Source organism: Oncorhynchus nerka, linkage group LG5 (genome assembly GCF_034236695.1).
Source record: "Oncorhynchus nerka isolate Pitt River linkage group LG5, Oner_Uvic_2.0, whole genome shotgun sequence".
In the NCBI taxonomy this organism is placed as follows: domain Eukaryota; kingdom Metazoa; phylum Chordata; class Actinopteri; order Salmoniformes; family Salmonidae; genus Oncorhynchus; species Oncorhynchus nerka.
In genome coordinates this window covers 30,801,591-30,818,364 of record NC_088400.1, presented here as the reverse complement: position 1 = coordinate 30,818,364, position 16,774 = coordinate 30,801,591, and the positions used below count along the sequence as shown (strand labels likewise).

General features: G+C 45.4%; 1 protein-coding gene across 1 annotated transcript in view; it reads left to right on the top strand.

The window, feature by feature from the left end:
* The window catches only part of LOC115129144 (A disintegrin and metalloproteinase with thrombospondin motifs 2-like), a 248,543-nt gene that overhangs the window by 131,804 nt on the left and 99,965 nt on the right, over nucleotides 1-16,774 (top strand). Inside the window, exon 3 of the mRNA XM_065018518.1 lies at nucleotides 10,712-10,883. Coding sequence (XP_064874590.1) covers nucleotides 10,712-10,883 — 172 coding nt within the window. The remainder of the gene's footprint in view (nucleotides 1-10,711; nucleotides 10,884-16,774) is intronic.

Sequence of the window (16,774 nt, the reverse complement as noted above, 5' to 3'; positions counted from 1 at the left end):
GGGAAGGAGAGTGTGGTTTCAACCCCAACAAGATCTTACGTATTATGGATAAATGTCTATTTTTGGCACTTTATTCTGCGTGGTTACAGGGTTAATTCCACTTGGTTACAGGGTTTAAACAGAAACAACTCAAAGGTTAAACGTTTTCTGAGTGGTTGAGGTAGGAGCTATGGTTTGGGGAAGGTATAAAACTAAATAATTAAAACTGACGCACTATTACCATCAGGTATCATCAATATTCACAGTATTCTCACTGCTTGCTAGAGCATTGTGAATTGCCGTAGCGCGGTGGTCTTTGCAGCTCGCTCTGGCTCTGAGCATCATGAGTTCACGCCCAGTGCTGGGCAATCATTTTTCCATATATTTTTTGTGAGTGGGGAGGACGGCATAAATCAATGTTCTCAGGACCTTTTCAAACATCCTGAATCGCCGTCTATTTCTAGTGACCAGCATGTTCATCCCCGGGATCCTGTCTTTCCTGAGTACTGTCTCACCAACACTGCTCTCTCTGTCAACACACCCTGCAGGAAAATGGCCCTGTCCTGGGAGGCTATATCCAATATTCTTCAATGCTAACCTCAGGATGTTTATCTAATGAACACCAGCAGTCTTTCCTCTGCACTTGGAAACAACATAATGAAGGCCTGAATCCCAAATGGCATCTTATTCCCTATGTAGTGCACTTCTTTTCACCAGGGCCAGAGGGAGAGGAGGATGGAGAAGGAGGGAGACAGGGAGAGGGTGACAAAGGAGGGTGAAGGGAGGAGGAGGAAAGGAGGGGTATAAATGGAGGAATCCCCATGTGCTGGTTTAGCTGCCGAGGATCAGAGTGAGGAAGACACAGCTCTGTTTATGTTCCCAGCATGCTGCTTTATCCTTTCTTCTCTCCCATACTAGATAGTTTATCCTCTCTTCTCTCCCATACTAGCTAGTTTCTTTTCTCTTCTCTCACATACTATCTAGTTTCTTCTCTCTTCTCTCCCATACTAGCTAGTTTCTTCTCTCTTCTCTCCCATACTAGATAGTTTATACTCTCTTCTCTCCCATACTAGCTAGTTTCTTTTCTCTTCTCTCCCATACTAGCAGTTTCTTCTCTCTTCTCTCCCATACTAGATAGTTTATCCTCTCTTCTCTCCCATACTAGCTAGTTTCTTTTCTCTTCTCTCCCATACTAGCAGTTTCTTCTCTCTTCTCTCACATACTAGCTAGTTTCTTCTCTCCCATACTAGCTAGTTTCTACTCTCTTCTCTCCCATACTAGCTAGTTTCTTCTCTCTTCTCTCCCATACTAGCTAGATTCTACTCTCTCCTCCCCATACTAGCTAGTTTCTTCTCTCTTCTCTCCCATACTATCTAGTTTATCCTCTCTTCTCTCCCATACTTGCCAGTTTCTTCTCTCTTCTCTCTCATACTAGCTAGTTTCTGCTCTGCTATACTATGTAGTTTCTTCTCTCTTCTCTCCCATACTATCTAGTTTCTTCTCTCTTCTCTCCCATACTATCTAGTTTATCCTCTCTTCTCTCCCATACTTGCCAGTTTCTTCTCTCTTCTCTCTCATACTAGCTAGTTTCTGCTCTGCTATACTATGTAGTTTCTTCTCTCTTCTCTCCCATACTATCTAGTTTCTTCTCTCTTCTCTCCCATACTATCTAGTTTATTCTCTCTTCTCTCCCATACTAGCTAGTTTCTACTCTCTTCTCTCCCATACTAGCTAGTTTCTTCTCTGCCATACTATCTAGTTTCTACTCTCTTCTCTCCCATACTTTCTAGTTTCTTCTCTCTTCTCTCCCATACTAGCTAGTTTCTACTCTCTTCTCTCCCATACTATCTAGTGTCTTCTCTCTTCTCTCCCATACTAGCTAGTTTCTTCTCTCTTCTCTCCCATACTATCTAGTTTCTACTCTCTTCTCTCCCATACTAGCTAGTTTCTTCTCTCCCATACTATCTAGTTTCTACTCTCTTCTCTCCCATACTTTCTAGTTTCTTCTCTCTTCTCTCCCATACTAGCTAGTTTCTTCTCTCTTCTCTCCCATACTAGCTAGTTTCTTCTCTCTTCTCTCCCATACTAGCTAGTTTCTGCTCTGCTATACTATCTAGTTTCTACTCTCTTCTCTCCCATACTTTCTAGTTTCTTCTCTCTTCCTTCCCATTCTATCTAGTTTCTTCTCTCTTCTCTGCCATACTATCTAGTTTCTTCTCTCTTCTCTCTCATACTAGCTAGTTTCTGCTCTGCTATACTATGTAGTTTCTTCTCTCTTCTCTCCCATACTATCTAGTTTCTTCTCTCTTCTCTCCCATACTATCTAGTTTCTTCTCTCTTCTCTCTCATACTAGCTAGTTTCTGCTCTGCTATACTATGTAGTTTCTACTCTCTTCTCTCCCATACTATCTAGTTTCTTCTCTCTTCTCTCCCATACTATCTAGTTTCTACTCTCTTCTCTCCCATACTATCTAGTTTCTTCTCTCTTCTCTCCCATACTATCTTGTTTCTACTCTCTTCTCTCCCATACTAGCTAGTTTCTTCTCTCTTCTCTCCCATACTATCTAGTTTATCCTCTCTTCTCTCCCATACTAGATAGTTTATCCTCTCTTCTCTCCCATACTATCTAGTTTATCCTCTCTTCTCTCCCATACTTGCCAGTTTCTTCTCTCTTCTCTCTCATACTAGCTAGTTTCTGCTCTGCTATACTATGTAGTTTCTTCTCTCTTCTCTCCCATACTATCTAGTTTCTTCTCTCTTCTCTCCCATACTATCTAGTTTCTGCTCTGCTATACTATCTAGTTTCTTCTCTCTTCTTCTCTCCCATACTAGCTAGTTTCTACTCTCTTCTCTCCCATACTAGCTAGTTTCTTCTCTCTTCTCTCCCATACTATCTAGTTTCTACTCTCTTCTCTCCCATACTATCTTGTTTCTACTCTCTTCTCTCCCATACTTGCTAGTTTCTTCTCTCTTCTCTCCCATACTAGCTAGTTTCTACTCTCTTCTCTCCCATACTTTCTAGTTTCTTCTCTCTTCCTTCCCATTCTATCTAGTTTCTTCTCTCTTCTCTGCCATACTATCTAGTTTCTCCTCTCTTCTCTCCCATACTAGCTAGTTTCTTCTCTCTTCTCTCCCATACTATCTAGTTTCTTCTCTCTTCTCTCCCATACTATCTAGTTTATCCTCTCTTCTCTCCCATACTTGCCAGTTTCTTCTCTCTTCTCTCTCATACTAGCTAGTTTCTGCTCTGCTATACTATGTAGTTTCTTCTCTCTTCTCTCCCATACTATCTAGTTTCTTCTCTCTTCTCTCCCATACTATCTAGTTTCTGCTCTGCTATACTATCTAGTTTCTTCTCTCTTCTTCTCTCCCATACTAGCTAGTTTCTACTCTCTTCTCTCCCATACTAGCTAGTTTCTTCTCTCTTCTCTCCCATACTATCTAGTTTCTACTCTCTTCTCTCCCATACTATCTAGTTTCTTCTCTCTTCTCTCCCATACTATCTTGTTTCTACTCTCTTCTCTCCCATACTTGCTAGTTTCTTCTCTCTTCTCTCCCATACTAGCTAGTTTCTACTCTCTTCTCTCCCATACTTTCTAGTTTCTTCTCTCTTCCTTCCCATTCTATCTAGTTTCTTCTCTCTTCTCTGCCATACTATCTAGTTTCTCCTCTCTTCTCTCCCATACTAGCTAGTTTCTTCTCTCTTCTCTCCCATTCTATCTAGTTTCTTCTCTCTTCTCTGCCATACTATCTAGTTTCTCCTCTCTTCTCTCCCATTCTATCTAGTTTCTACTCTCTTCTCTCCCATACTAGCTAGTTTCTTCTCTCTTCTCTGCCATACTATCTAGTTTCTTCTCTCTTCTCTCCCATACTATCTAGTTTCTTCTCTCTTCTCTCCCATACTATCTAGTTTATCCTCTCTTCTCTCACATGAATCTAGTTACTTCTCTCTTCTGTCCCATACTATCTAGTTTCATCTCTGTTCTGTCCCATACTATCAAGTTGCTTCTCTCCCATACTATCTAGTTTCTTCTCTTCCATACTGCATAGGGAACAAAGGACAACACAGGGGAGCAGAATACCACAATTCAATGGAACCAATGTACTGTAGTCCTGGAGTATGTATGTATGTGTGTGTGTGTGTGTGTTTGTCTGTATGTGTGTGTGTGTGTGTGTGTGTGTGTGTGTGTGTGTGTGTGTGTGTGTGTGTGTGTGTGTGTGTGTGTGTGTGTGTGTGTGTGTGTGTGTGTGTGTGTGTGTGTGTGTGTGCGCGTGCGTGCGTGTGCGTGTGTGTTTATGTGTGTTTATGTTTCATAATAAATGTTTATTGCTCCTTCTGACGCCACTGCTACTGCTCCGTCCGATGCCACTGCTACTGGTCTGTCCGACGCCACTGCTACTGGTCTGTCCGACGCCACTGCTACTGGTCTGTCCGATGCCACTGCTACTGCTCCGTCCGATGCCACTGCTACTGGTCTGTCCGACGCCACTGCTACTGGTCTGTCCGACGCCACTGCTACTGGTCTGTCCGATGCCACTGCTACTGGTCTGTCCGATGCCACTGCTACTGCTCCGTCCGATGCCACTGCTACTGGTCTGTCCGACGCCACTGCTACTGCTCCGTCCGATGCCACTGCTACTGGTCTGTCCGACGCCACTGCTACTGGTCTGTCCGAAGCCACTGCTACTGCTCCGTCCGATGCCACTGCTACTGGTCTGTCCGACGCCACTGCTACTGGTCTGTCCGAAGCCACTGCTACTGCTCCGTCCGATGCCACTGCTACTGGTCTGTCCGACGCCACTGCTACTGGTCTGTCCGACGCCACTGCTACTGGTCTGTCCGACGCCACTGCTACTGGTCTGTCCGACGCCACTGCTACTGGTCTGTCCGACGCCACTGCTACTGCTCCGTCCGATGCCACTGCTACTGGTCTGTCCGACGCCACTGCTACTGCTCCGTCCGATGCCACTGCTACTGGTCTGTCCGACGCCACTGCTACTGCTCCGTCCGACGCCACTGCTACTGGTCTGTCCGACGCCACTGCTACTGGTCTGTCCGACGCCACTGCTACTGGTCTGTCCGACGCCACTGCTGCTGGTCTGTCCGACGCCACTGCTGCTGGTCTGTCCGACGCCACTGCTGCTGGTCTGTTCAACGCCACTGCTACTGGTCTGTCCGACGCCACTGCTACTGCTCCGTCCGACGCCACTGCTACTGGTCTGTTCGACGCCACTGCTACTGGTCTGTCCGACGCCACTGCTGCTGGTCTGTCCAACGCCACTGCTACTGCTCCGTCCGACGCCACTGCTACTGGTCTGTTCGACGCCACTGCTACTGGTCTGTCCGACGCCACTGCTACTGCTCCGTCCGACGCCACTGCTACTGGTCTGTTCGACGCCACTGCTACTGGTCTGTCCGACGCCACTGCTACTGCTCCGTCCGACGCCACTGCTACTGGTCTGTTCGACGCCACTGCTACTGGTCTGTTCGACGCCACTGCTACTGGTCTGTTCGACGCCACTGCTGCTGGTCTGTCCGACGCCACTGCTACTGGTCTGTCCGACGCCACTGCTACTGCTCCGTCCGACGCCACTGCTACTGGTCTGTTCGACGCCACTGCTACTGGTCTGTTCGACGCCACTGCTACTGGTCTGTCCGACGCCACTGCTGCTGCTCCGTCCGACGCCACTGTTGCTGATCTGTCCGACGCCACTGCTACTGGTCTGTTCGACGCCACTGCTGCTGGTCTGTCCGACGCCACTGCTACTGGTCTGTTCGACGCCACTGCTGCTGGTCTGTCCGACGCCACTGCTACTGCTCCGTCCGACGCCACTGCTACTGCTCCGTCCGACGCCACTGCTGCTGGTCTGTCCGACGCCACTGCTGCTGGTCTGTTCGACGCCACTGCTGCTGGTCTGTCCGACGCCACTGCTGCTGGTCTGTTCGACGCCACTGCTGCTGGTCTGTTCGACGCCACTGCTGCTGGTCTGTTCGACGCCACTGCTACTGGTCTGTTCGACGCCACTGCTACTGCTCCGTTCGACGCCACTGCTGCTGGTCTGTTCGACGCCATTGCAACTACGTTCCTGTGATCGTCCTCGAGACCGGTGTCATTGCACTGCTTGTGCAGCGCATCGGGGGGGTACTGTCATGAATCCCTCTGGAACTTTCATTGCGCACACCTGGCCCCTATTCTCACTGATTGTATTTGTATATATGTGCCCTTTGTTCACCATGGGGCTGTCAGTTATTGGTACAATGTCCGTTGGTGTGTGTGAGTACCCGTGCTGTGTGTTTTGGCTCTCGTACCATTGTGGATTGCACAGATGTTTATGGGTCTCGTCCCATGTGTTAATCATTCTGCGAGTGTGTTATTTATTTGAGGTGCTCCTCACTCTTTTGTTTTGGTTTCAACCCTGTGTTTTTGTTACGTGTTTGTTTGTTCTTCATTCCAATGCCTTGGTTAAATAAAAAACCCTATTATGCATTCCTGCATCCGTCTCCTGATCCCTCATACCAGCGTGACACAACTCATCGTACCTTTACACGAATGGGGTATTGCAGCCGACGACCTTACAGAGTTCCAATTATTTCAGAAAAAAACAAGAAACTGTGGTTGCAATGGGCTAAGGAACGGGCTATGGGCTAAATCACTGGACTGGAGAATTGGAAAAACATTGCAAGGTCTAATGAATCCCAGTTCCTGCTGTGTGATGCTATTGGGATGACTAGGGTATGGAGGAAACCACGAGTACATGCATTCATCATGTTACGTGTCAACATTGCAGCTGGTGGTGTGATGGTGTGAGGTGTGTTTCATGGCAGACATTGGGCCCCTTGATAAAAGTGGAGCAACGTTTGAATGCCACAGGATATCTGAACAGCATTGCCAATCAGGTGCATCCCTTCATGGCAGCAGTGTATCCATCGGTGAACTGATGATTTCAGCAGGATAATGGCCCATCCAAAAAGGCTAGGATTGTCCAGGAATGGTTCTATGAATATGAGTTCAGCTTAATGCAGTGGCCTGCCCAGTCAGATGGTCTCAATCCAATTGAGCATCTGTGGGAAAAGTGGAACGAGATATTCAGAGAAGCAATCCAGTACCAGCCAACTTGACACGACTGTGGGAAGCATTGGAGTCAACATGGGCCAGCATCCCTGTGGAACACTTTCGACAGCTTGTAGAGTCCATGCCCTGATGAATTGAGGCTGTTCTGAGGGCAAAAGGGGGTGCAATTCAATATTAGGAAGGTGTTCTTAATGTTTGTACACTCAGTGTATAGTCCCAGTATGTCCTTAAATATAGAGGATGCATCCCAAATGGCACCCTTTCCCTACGTAGTGCTCTACCTTTGACCAGAGCCCTGGTTAAAAGTAGTGCACCACATAGGGAAAAGTGTGCAAGTCTCCTCTTGGTTGTGTGGGCCGTGGAGCTCTGAGATGATGACTTCAAGGCCTCAGGAGGGTTGTAGTTTGTGTCAGGGTCTCAATGACCAGAAAGGTAATAATAGCCTACTGTCTTCGAGTGCTACATTTAGTGTGTGTGTGTGTGTGTGTGTGTGTGTGTGTGTGTGTGTGTGTGTGTGTGTGTGTGTGTGTGTGTGTGTGTGTGTGTGTGTGTGCGTGCGTGCGTGCGTGCGTGCGTGCGTGCGTGCGTGCGTGCGTGCGTGCGTGTGTGTGTAGCATTAAGACAAGAGACAGATAGAAATAGAAGTGTATGGTCTAGACTCTAGATCAGGGATGGGCGACTGGCAGCCCCCAGTTTTGTAGGCCCGAGGACCAATAAAAAAATAACTCAGTCGGGGACTCAAATTACTGTTGAGAGTTAGAATAAAAAAATTGTTGAGACACTGCTGCCCCTCATGATGAGTTCTGTTTGTTGCCCCTCCCTAGTCTAGATGAATCAGAATGAATAATGAGTAATGAGTGTTTCTCTGCTTTGTATGTAGTGTCCATTTCCGTTCCATTGATAAAGTGTCTGAAATAAATAGCTGGTGTGAAATAGAGAACCTCTATCAGTGAAGGGATTTTACCAGTAGTGTTCTCTAACCTTAAATGGTTATATTTAATCATATTTTCCATCATTCTTAATCATTCTTTATTCTCTGATATTGAATAGAAGAAAGTTCCAGACAGTTGTCCAATAAACTCCCTTAATTCTCCACTGGTCCCTAGCTGCTTCCTTGTTCCTGTTTCCTTGTTCCTGTTTCTGAGAGAACATGATGCTCTCTCTCTCTGGAATCTATAGAAACTCTTATGTTTTATTCACTCTTCTTTTAGACTGTAGATGTCCAGTTCTCTCTCTCCCACCCTCCTCCCTCTCCCTCCTCCTCCCTGTCGCTGATCGATCTGACCATGTCTCCTAGTCCCACATGTCGTATTGTTCTTTGACATGGCTCTCCTCTACCATCTGCTTGGTATTCCGGAGCGGGAAGCCATGCACCAGCACAGATCCATCAGCTCCGATCGGAATGCCGCACCACGGCTCAGAGAGAACAGAGGGATGAGTGGAGAGAGAGAGAGAGAGAGCAAGAGAGAGAGCGAGAGAGAGAGAGAGAGAGAGCGCTCAGGGGAGAACCCATCGCTAAGACACCAAGTCAGTGAGAAGACACTAAGCTATAGTGACTGGCACCACTGACGGGATCCTAATAATACTGCTGATTCACTGACATTACTCTGCACTGATGGGGATCCTAATAATACTGCTGATTCACTGACATTACTCTGCACTGACGGGGATCCTAATAATACTGCTGATTCACTGACATTACTCTGCACTGACGGGATCCTAATAATACTGCTGATTCACTGACATTACTCTGCACTGACGGGATCCTAATAATACTGCTGATTCACTGACATTACTCTGCACTGACGGGGATCCTAATAATACTGCTGATTCACTGACATTACTCTGCACTGACGGGATCCTAATAATACTGCTGATTCACTGACATTACTCAGCACTGACGGGATCCTAATAATACTGCTGATTCACTGACATTACTCAGCACTGACGGGATCCTAATAATACTGCTGATTCACTGACATTACTCTGCACTGACGGGGATCCTAATAATACTGCTGATTCACTGACATTACTCTGCACTGACGGGGATCCTAATAATACTGCTGATTCACTGACATTACTCTGCACTGACGGGGATCCTAATAATACTGCTGATTCACTGACATTACTCTGCACTGACGGGATCCTAATAATACTGCTGATTCACTGACATTACTCTGCACTGACGGGGATCCTAATAATACTGCTGATTCACTGACATTACTCTGCACTGACGGGATCCTAATAATACTGCTGATTCACTGACATTACTCTGCACTGTAGTTATCCTGTATTACTGTCATTCTCCCCTGCAGGAGCTGTAATGTCAGGTAATGATGTAAATGACTCTTAAAAGCTAAAGTGTAGATATCTTATGTTAATTAAATGAATCAAATATCGAAACAAAATGACATTGTACGTCTCACTATTATTATTCCCAAATATGATGAGGTTGTAATGGTAGGCCCCTCTTTTAATGTCATCCCTTCCTGTCCAAATCATGGGTATAGTTGAATGGGTGAACTTGAAATGCCATTATTTTCCCCTCTTCTTTTGGACAAAGCCACATATCCACATATCAGACAGTGCTCTGGCCTAAATAGGTATTTGAACTTTAGCCCTCAAATGAAAACGTGGACCTTGGAGCCAGTTCACTGCTTTTTATTTCATTGTTCCCTTGTAATCAGAAAGGGATTTAGACCTGGGACACTAGGTGGGTGCAATTAATTATCAGGTAGAACAGAAAAGCAGCAGTACTCCAAACCTCGTAGGGTCAGAGTTGAACACCCCTGACCTATAGTAACTCCCTGAGTATTGAGTGAGATGTAGTCCAGAGGTGTACTGTACTGTAGAGAAGAGTCAATAGGAGTTCAAGTAGAGGTGAGACATTTCTGCACAAGGTACCCCTGTGGAGTAGTGTGGTGTTTTTGAGTTAGTTCTGCTTCAGTGCAGCTCTCGGTGTAAGCATTGGAATAACAGCACACTCACTGAAAACTTACCCCAGCTTTTTTGCCAAGCAACAATGTCTCTAATTTCTCCCTCCCACACTTCACACTCCTGCGTTAGGATCATACACCATCCCTTCTTCATCCTGTCAGAGAGAGGAGGGAAGGCCACAGCGAGCGGATCAGGTGGATGACTGTTTGTGTCTCTCTCTTTTTATGTCTTTCTCTTATTTATTTTCCCTGTAAAGCCCCAGAATCCTCCTCTTCGGTTCTCCCCGATGGCTTCGCAGTCGGTTGCCGTGGTAATTACCAGTGGTCTAAACAGACAGATGGAGTTAGAGAGAGTGATGGGCAATTTTCTGAGCCCCTGTTTTTCTGTGTGTGTGTCAGAGTGGGGAGCGGGGTAGGGGGAATTACCTGACAGGGAATGTAAGAGCAGAATCCGACCTGGACTAGCTTATTTCCTCCCACGGTGGCTCTGATACCAAGTGTCGCTCTCTCTCTCTCTTCTGTCCTTGGAAGTGTGCCTTATCCCCAGGATTTTAGCAGAGGAAAGATTAAAAACAGGGATGACTTGTGGATGAGTGGATGAGCCCCTAACCAGGCTTATTATGTCATGATTATTATGCATTGTACTAAGACGGACTAACTGAGAGTCCTCTCTCCCTTCCTCCCTCCTCTATCTCTCCCTGCCTCTCTCTATTTCTCCCCCAGGCTGGTATGATCAGGATGGAAGAGGAGGAGTTCTTCATCGAGCCGGTGGAGAGGGGGAATGGAGTGATGGGGGAGGAGGAGGGAGGAGGAGGGCGACAACACATCGTCTACCGCTCTTCCTCCGTGAAGAAGATGCCAGTCAATGGCCCCGCTGCAGGCTACCACTCTAGAGGTCTGTGATTGGTTTACCTACTTCCTGCTTACCAACGTGGCATATGACATACTTCACCACAGACTAGCAATCCAAACCTGTGATCGCACAGTACATGGTTGTGTGTTCATGTGTGCATTCATGTGTGGGAATGACAGACTGGTATAACACCCCGATTTCATGTTGGGGTGTTAGGTGATGTTGTGAATGTGATATTCACCAGCACCTTGTTATCAACATCTGTGTTCTAATAGCAGTTTATTCAACAGGGTCTATTTCTGCTATTCACTGTAATGTAAGATGATGAGACTGCAATTATTTAAGACTTTTATCCGTGAGATGGAAGTCCTGGACATTATATCATCATCGATTTGGCACCTAGAGGTGCATCAATAATGTAGAGATAGAGAGCGAGAGAGAGAGAGAGAGAGAGAGGTACAGATAGAGACACAGACAGAGAGAGAGAGAGAGACAGAGAGAGAGAGACAGAGAGAGAGAGGGAGAGAGACAGAGAGAGCGACCCTTTCATACTTTATCTACTTGCACATTGTTACAACATAGTCAATATTATAACATTTGAAATGCCTATATTCTTTTTAAACTTTTGTGGGTGTAATGTTTACTGTTCATTTTTGATTGTTTATTTCCCTTGTTTATTTCCTGTCTATTTCACTTGCTTTGGCAATGTAAACATATGTTTCCGACGCCAATAAAGCCCATTGAAGTGAATTGAGAGAGAGACCCAGTTAAGATCTCAGGAAGGAGTAATAACGACCACCCCCACCCACTGAGACTGAGTTAATCTTTCCCTTTCTCTTACCCCCTGTCCTCTTTCATGTTCATCCTGCTCTCTCTTCACCCTAACACTGTGCTGATAAATTAGCGGCATTAATGTATTCATTTATGATCTAATTTTGAATCAATTAATAATTTATTCAAATCTGCCGCGCAGGGTCTACCTAACGACCTGCCTATTAATAAATATCGTATTAATTTCCTGGTTATGGACAGTCAGTGTATTGGCCAGCTAAATTTAGCCTTTTGTTCCACGACACGCAGGGCATTGATTCATATGGTGTGAAATCTCTCTCTCTCTCTAAGTGGAGAGAGCAACCTTTAATATTAATGTTGCACATTCATCAATGAATCGCTACTGTTGAAAACTCAGCATTATCATTATTTTACCGGACAGACAGAGGATCCTTTTTTTCAACCTGTCTTGTCTCTCCCTCACTCTCTCTTTCTATATTTGCACCTTTTCTTTCCTCCCTCTTCATTCTCTCTCATCCATCTTCATTTTCTCTCATCCATCTTCATTTTCTCTCATCCATCTTCATTTTCTCTCATCCATCTTCCCATCCCTCATATTGGTCTGACATCACTCTCTTCTCCACTTCCTTTTTTCGTCTCTTGTTGTCCCTTTCCTCACCTTTCTTCTTTTCCTTTGACTCCACATCCTCTCATCCTCTTTTGTTTCATCCCTCTTTCTCTTTCTTTCTTCTCCCACCCCTCACTGTGTCTGTGAGTAACAACAGTGTCAGACCAATGGGGTAGTGAGACTGGGGGAGCTGGGTGCTGTGTTGGTTCTGACTCTGTTTTCAGTGGAACAGTCAGGGGTCAGAGAGAGGCTAATGGTGCCAGTCACTGTAGCTCAGTGTCTACTCACTGCCTTAGTGTCTAAGTGAGGGGTTCTCCCCTGAGCGCTCTCTCTCCCTCTCGTTTCTCTCTTCTCTCTCTCTCTCTGCCCTTCTCTTTCGCTCTCTCCCTGCTTGTTCCGTACCTTGCAGTATCAACATAGTGGGTCATGTGATGCAAGAGTTTTAGCAGAGGGTCGTGACTAAGCATTGACTAAAAAGAGTTTCCAGTGACTTTCAGTACAGCTGAAACACTTTTGGAGTGTGTGTGTGCCTGTGTGTTTGCCTGTGTGTGTGTGTGCGTGTGTGTGTGTGTGCGTGTGTGTGTGTGTGTCTACCTTCACATAAGACCAGGGTGATAACATACCACGTTCCGTTCTGGAACGTGCAGAAAGAGCTACCTTTAATCTCCTGTGTGTATCGAGTCTCTCACATGTTGCTTGATACAGCAGGCCTTGTCTTACATACGTTACTTTAGTTCATCTCTATCTGATCAGATAGTACACCAACTCCTATCTGTCTCCATCAGCTAACCGACTGCCCCAAAGCAACATGGCTCCTTTCCACACTGACGGCTTCATATTCGCCCCAAAGCAAGATGGCTTTGCTCCACAGTCTGTCTGAGTGAAGGAAGGAAGGCAGACAGGACATATCTCTATCTCTAGGCCCTTGTCGACTCCCCCTCACACATCTGAAGATCTAGGACAGTGTTTCCCAATGCATTGGTTTTCATAAAGACGTAGGTAGCGTAGTGGGTGTACTGTAAAAAGCTGTTGATGATAGGTAGGCGTAACAGGATACTGTATCCTGTCATTGCACACTAACACCAGCTGGCCTCTGTAGGATGTCATGTCCATCAAAGAATAGAATCCATAGATATGAAGGATGTTACACTGGTAACTAGTACCATAGACCTGAACTACCCGGATAGAGGTGATGGACACTCACATGCATTGCATAAATACAGAGTACACACTTAAGACACACATACACCACACACACTCACCACAGAGAGAGCCTTGTTCCAGGATAAATTACACACAGTATGAGAGAGCCTTGGTCCAGGGTAAATTACACACAGTATGAGAGAGCCTTGGTCCAGGGTAAATTATACACAGTATGAGAGAGCCTTGGTCCAGGGTAAATTACACACAGTATGAGAGAGCCTTGGTCCAGGGTAAATTATACACAGTATGAGAGAGCCTTGGTCCAGGGTAAATTATACACAGTATGAGAGAGCCTTGGTCCAGGGTAAATTATACACAGTATGAGAGAGCCTTGGTCCAGGGTAAATTATACACAGTATGAGAGAGCCTTGGTCCAGGGTAAATTACACACAGTATGAGAGAGCCTTGGTCCAGGGTAAATTATACACAGTATGAGAGAGCCTTGGTCCAGGGTAAATTACACACAGTATGAGAGAGCCTTGGTCCAGGGTAAATTATACACAGTATGAGAGAGCCTTGGTCCAGGGTAAATTACACACAGTATGAGAGAGCCTTGGTTCAGGTAAATTATACACAGTATGAGAGAGCCTTGGTCCAGGGTAAATTACACAGTATGAAAGAGCCTTGGTTCAGGGTAAATTATACACAGTATGAGAGAGCCTTGGTTCAGGGTAAATTATACACAGTATGAGAGAGCCTTGGTCCAGGGTTAATTATACACAGTATGAGAGAGCCTTGGTCCAGGGTAAATTACACACAGTATGAGAGAGCCTTGGTCCAGGGTAAATTATACACAGTATGAGAGAGCCTTGGTCCAGGGTAAATTACACACAGTATGAGAGAGCCTTGGTCCAGGGTAAATTATACACAGTATGAGAGAGCCTTGGTCCAGGGTAAATTATACACAGTATGAGAGAGCCTTGGTCCAGGGTAAATTACACACAGTATGAGAGAGCCTTGGTCCAGGGTAAATTATACACAGTATGAGAGAGCCTTGGTCCAGGGTAAATTACACACAGTATGAGAGAGCCTTGGTCCAGGGTAAATTATACACAGTATGAGAGAGCCTTGGTCCAGGGTAAATTACACACAGTATGAGAGAGCCTTGGTCCAGGGTAAATTATACACAGTATGAGAGAGCCTTGGTCCAGGGTAAATTACACACAGTATGAGAGAGCCTTGGTTCAGGTAAATTATACACAGTATGAGAGAGCCTTGGTCCAGGGTAAATTACACAGTATGAAAGAGCCTTGGTTCAGGGTAAATTATACACAGTATGAGAGAGCCTTGGTTCAGGGTAAATTATACACAGTATGAGAGAGCCTTGGTCCAGGGTTAATTATACACAGTATGAGAGAGCCTTGGTCCAGGGTAAATTACACAGTATGAGAGAGCCTTGGTCCAGGGTAAATTACACAGTATGAAAGAGCCTTGGTCCAGGGTAAATTATACACAGTATGAGAGAGGCTTGGTCCAGGGTAAATTATACACAGTATGAGAGAGCCTTGGTCCAGGGTAAATTATACACAGTATGAGAGAGCCTTGGTCCAGGGTAAATTATACACAGTATGAGAGAGCCTTGGTCCAGGGTAAATTAGACACAGTATGAGAGAGCCTTGGTCCAGGGTAAATTACACAGTATGAGAGAGCCTTGGTCCAGGGTAAATTATACACAGTATGAGAGAGCCTTGGTCCAGGGTAAATTATACACAGTATGAGAGAGCCTTGGTCCAGGGTAAATTACACAGTATGAGAGAGCCTTGGTCCAGGGTAAATTACAAAGTATGAAAGAGCCTTGGTTCAGGGTAAATTATACACAGTATGAGAGAGCCTTGGTTCAGGGTAAATTATACACAGTATGAGAGAGCCTTGGTCCAGGGTAAATTATACACAGTATGAGAGAGCCTTGGACCAGGGTAAATTATACACAGTATGAGAGAGCCTTGGTCCAGGGTAAATTATACACAGTATGAGAGAGCCTTGTTCCAGGGTAAATTAGACACAGTATGAGAGAGCCTTGGTCCAGGGTAAATTATACACAGTATGAGAGAGGCTTGGTCCAGGGTAAATTATACACAGTATGAGAGAGCCTTGGTCCAGGGTAAATTATACACAGTATGAGAGAGCCTTGGTTCAGGGTAAATTAGACACAGTATGAGAGAGCCTTGGTTCAGGGTAAATTATACACAGTATGAGAGAGCCTTGGTCCAGGGTAAATTATACACAGTATGAGAGAGCCTTGGTCCAGGGTAAATTACACAGTATGAGAGAGCCTTGGTCCAGGGTAAATTAGACACAGTATGAGAGAGCCTTGGTTCAGGGTAAATTAGACACAGTATGAGAGAGCCTTGGTTCAGGGTAAATTATACACAGTATGAGAAAGCCTTGGTCCAGGGTAAATTATACACAGTATGAGAGAGCCTTGGTTCAGGGTAAATTATACACAGTATGAGAGAGCCTTGGCCCAGGGTAAATTACACAGTATGAAAGAGCCTTAGTCCAGGGTAAATTATACACAGTATGAGAGAGCCTTGGTCCAGGGTTTTATACACAGTATGAGAGAGCCTTGGTCCAGGGTAAATTAGACACAGTATGAGAGAGCCTTGGTTCAGGGTAAATTATACACAGTATGAGAGAGCCTTGGTTCAGGGTAAATTATACACAGTATGAGAGAGCCTTGGTCCAGGGTAAATTATACACAGTATGAGAGAGCCTTGGTTCAGGGTAAATTATACACAGTATGAGAGAGCCTTGGTTCAGGTAAATTATACACAGTATGAGAGAGCCTTGGTCCAGGGTAAATTAGACACAGTATGAGAGAGCCTTGGTTCAGGGTAAATTAGACACAGTATGAGAGAGCCTTGGTTCAGGGTAAATTATACACAGTATGAGAGAGCCTTGGTCCAGGGTAAATTATACACAGTATGAGAGAGCCTTGGTTCAGGGTAAATTAGACACAGTATGAGAGAGCCTTGGTTCAGGGTAAATTATACACAGTATGAGAGAGCCTTGGTCCAGGGTAAATTATACACAGTATGAGAGAGCCTTGGTCCAGGGTAAATTACACAGTATGAGAGAGCCTTGGTCCAGGGTAAATTACACAGTATGAAAGAGCCTTGGTTCAGGGTAAATTATACACAGTATGAGAGAGCCTTGGTCCAGGGTAAATTATACACAGTGTGAGAGAGCCTTGGTCCAGGGTAAATTACACAGTATGAAAGAGCCTTGGTTCAGGGTAAATTATACACAGTATGAGAGAGCCTTGGTTCAGGGTAAATTATACACAGTATGAGAGAGCCTTGGTTCAAGGTAAATTATACACAGTATGAAA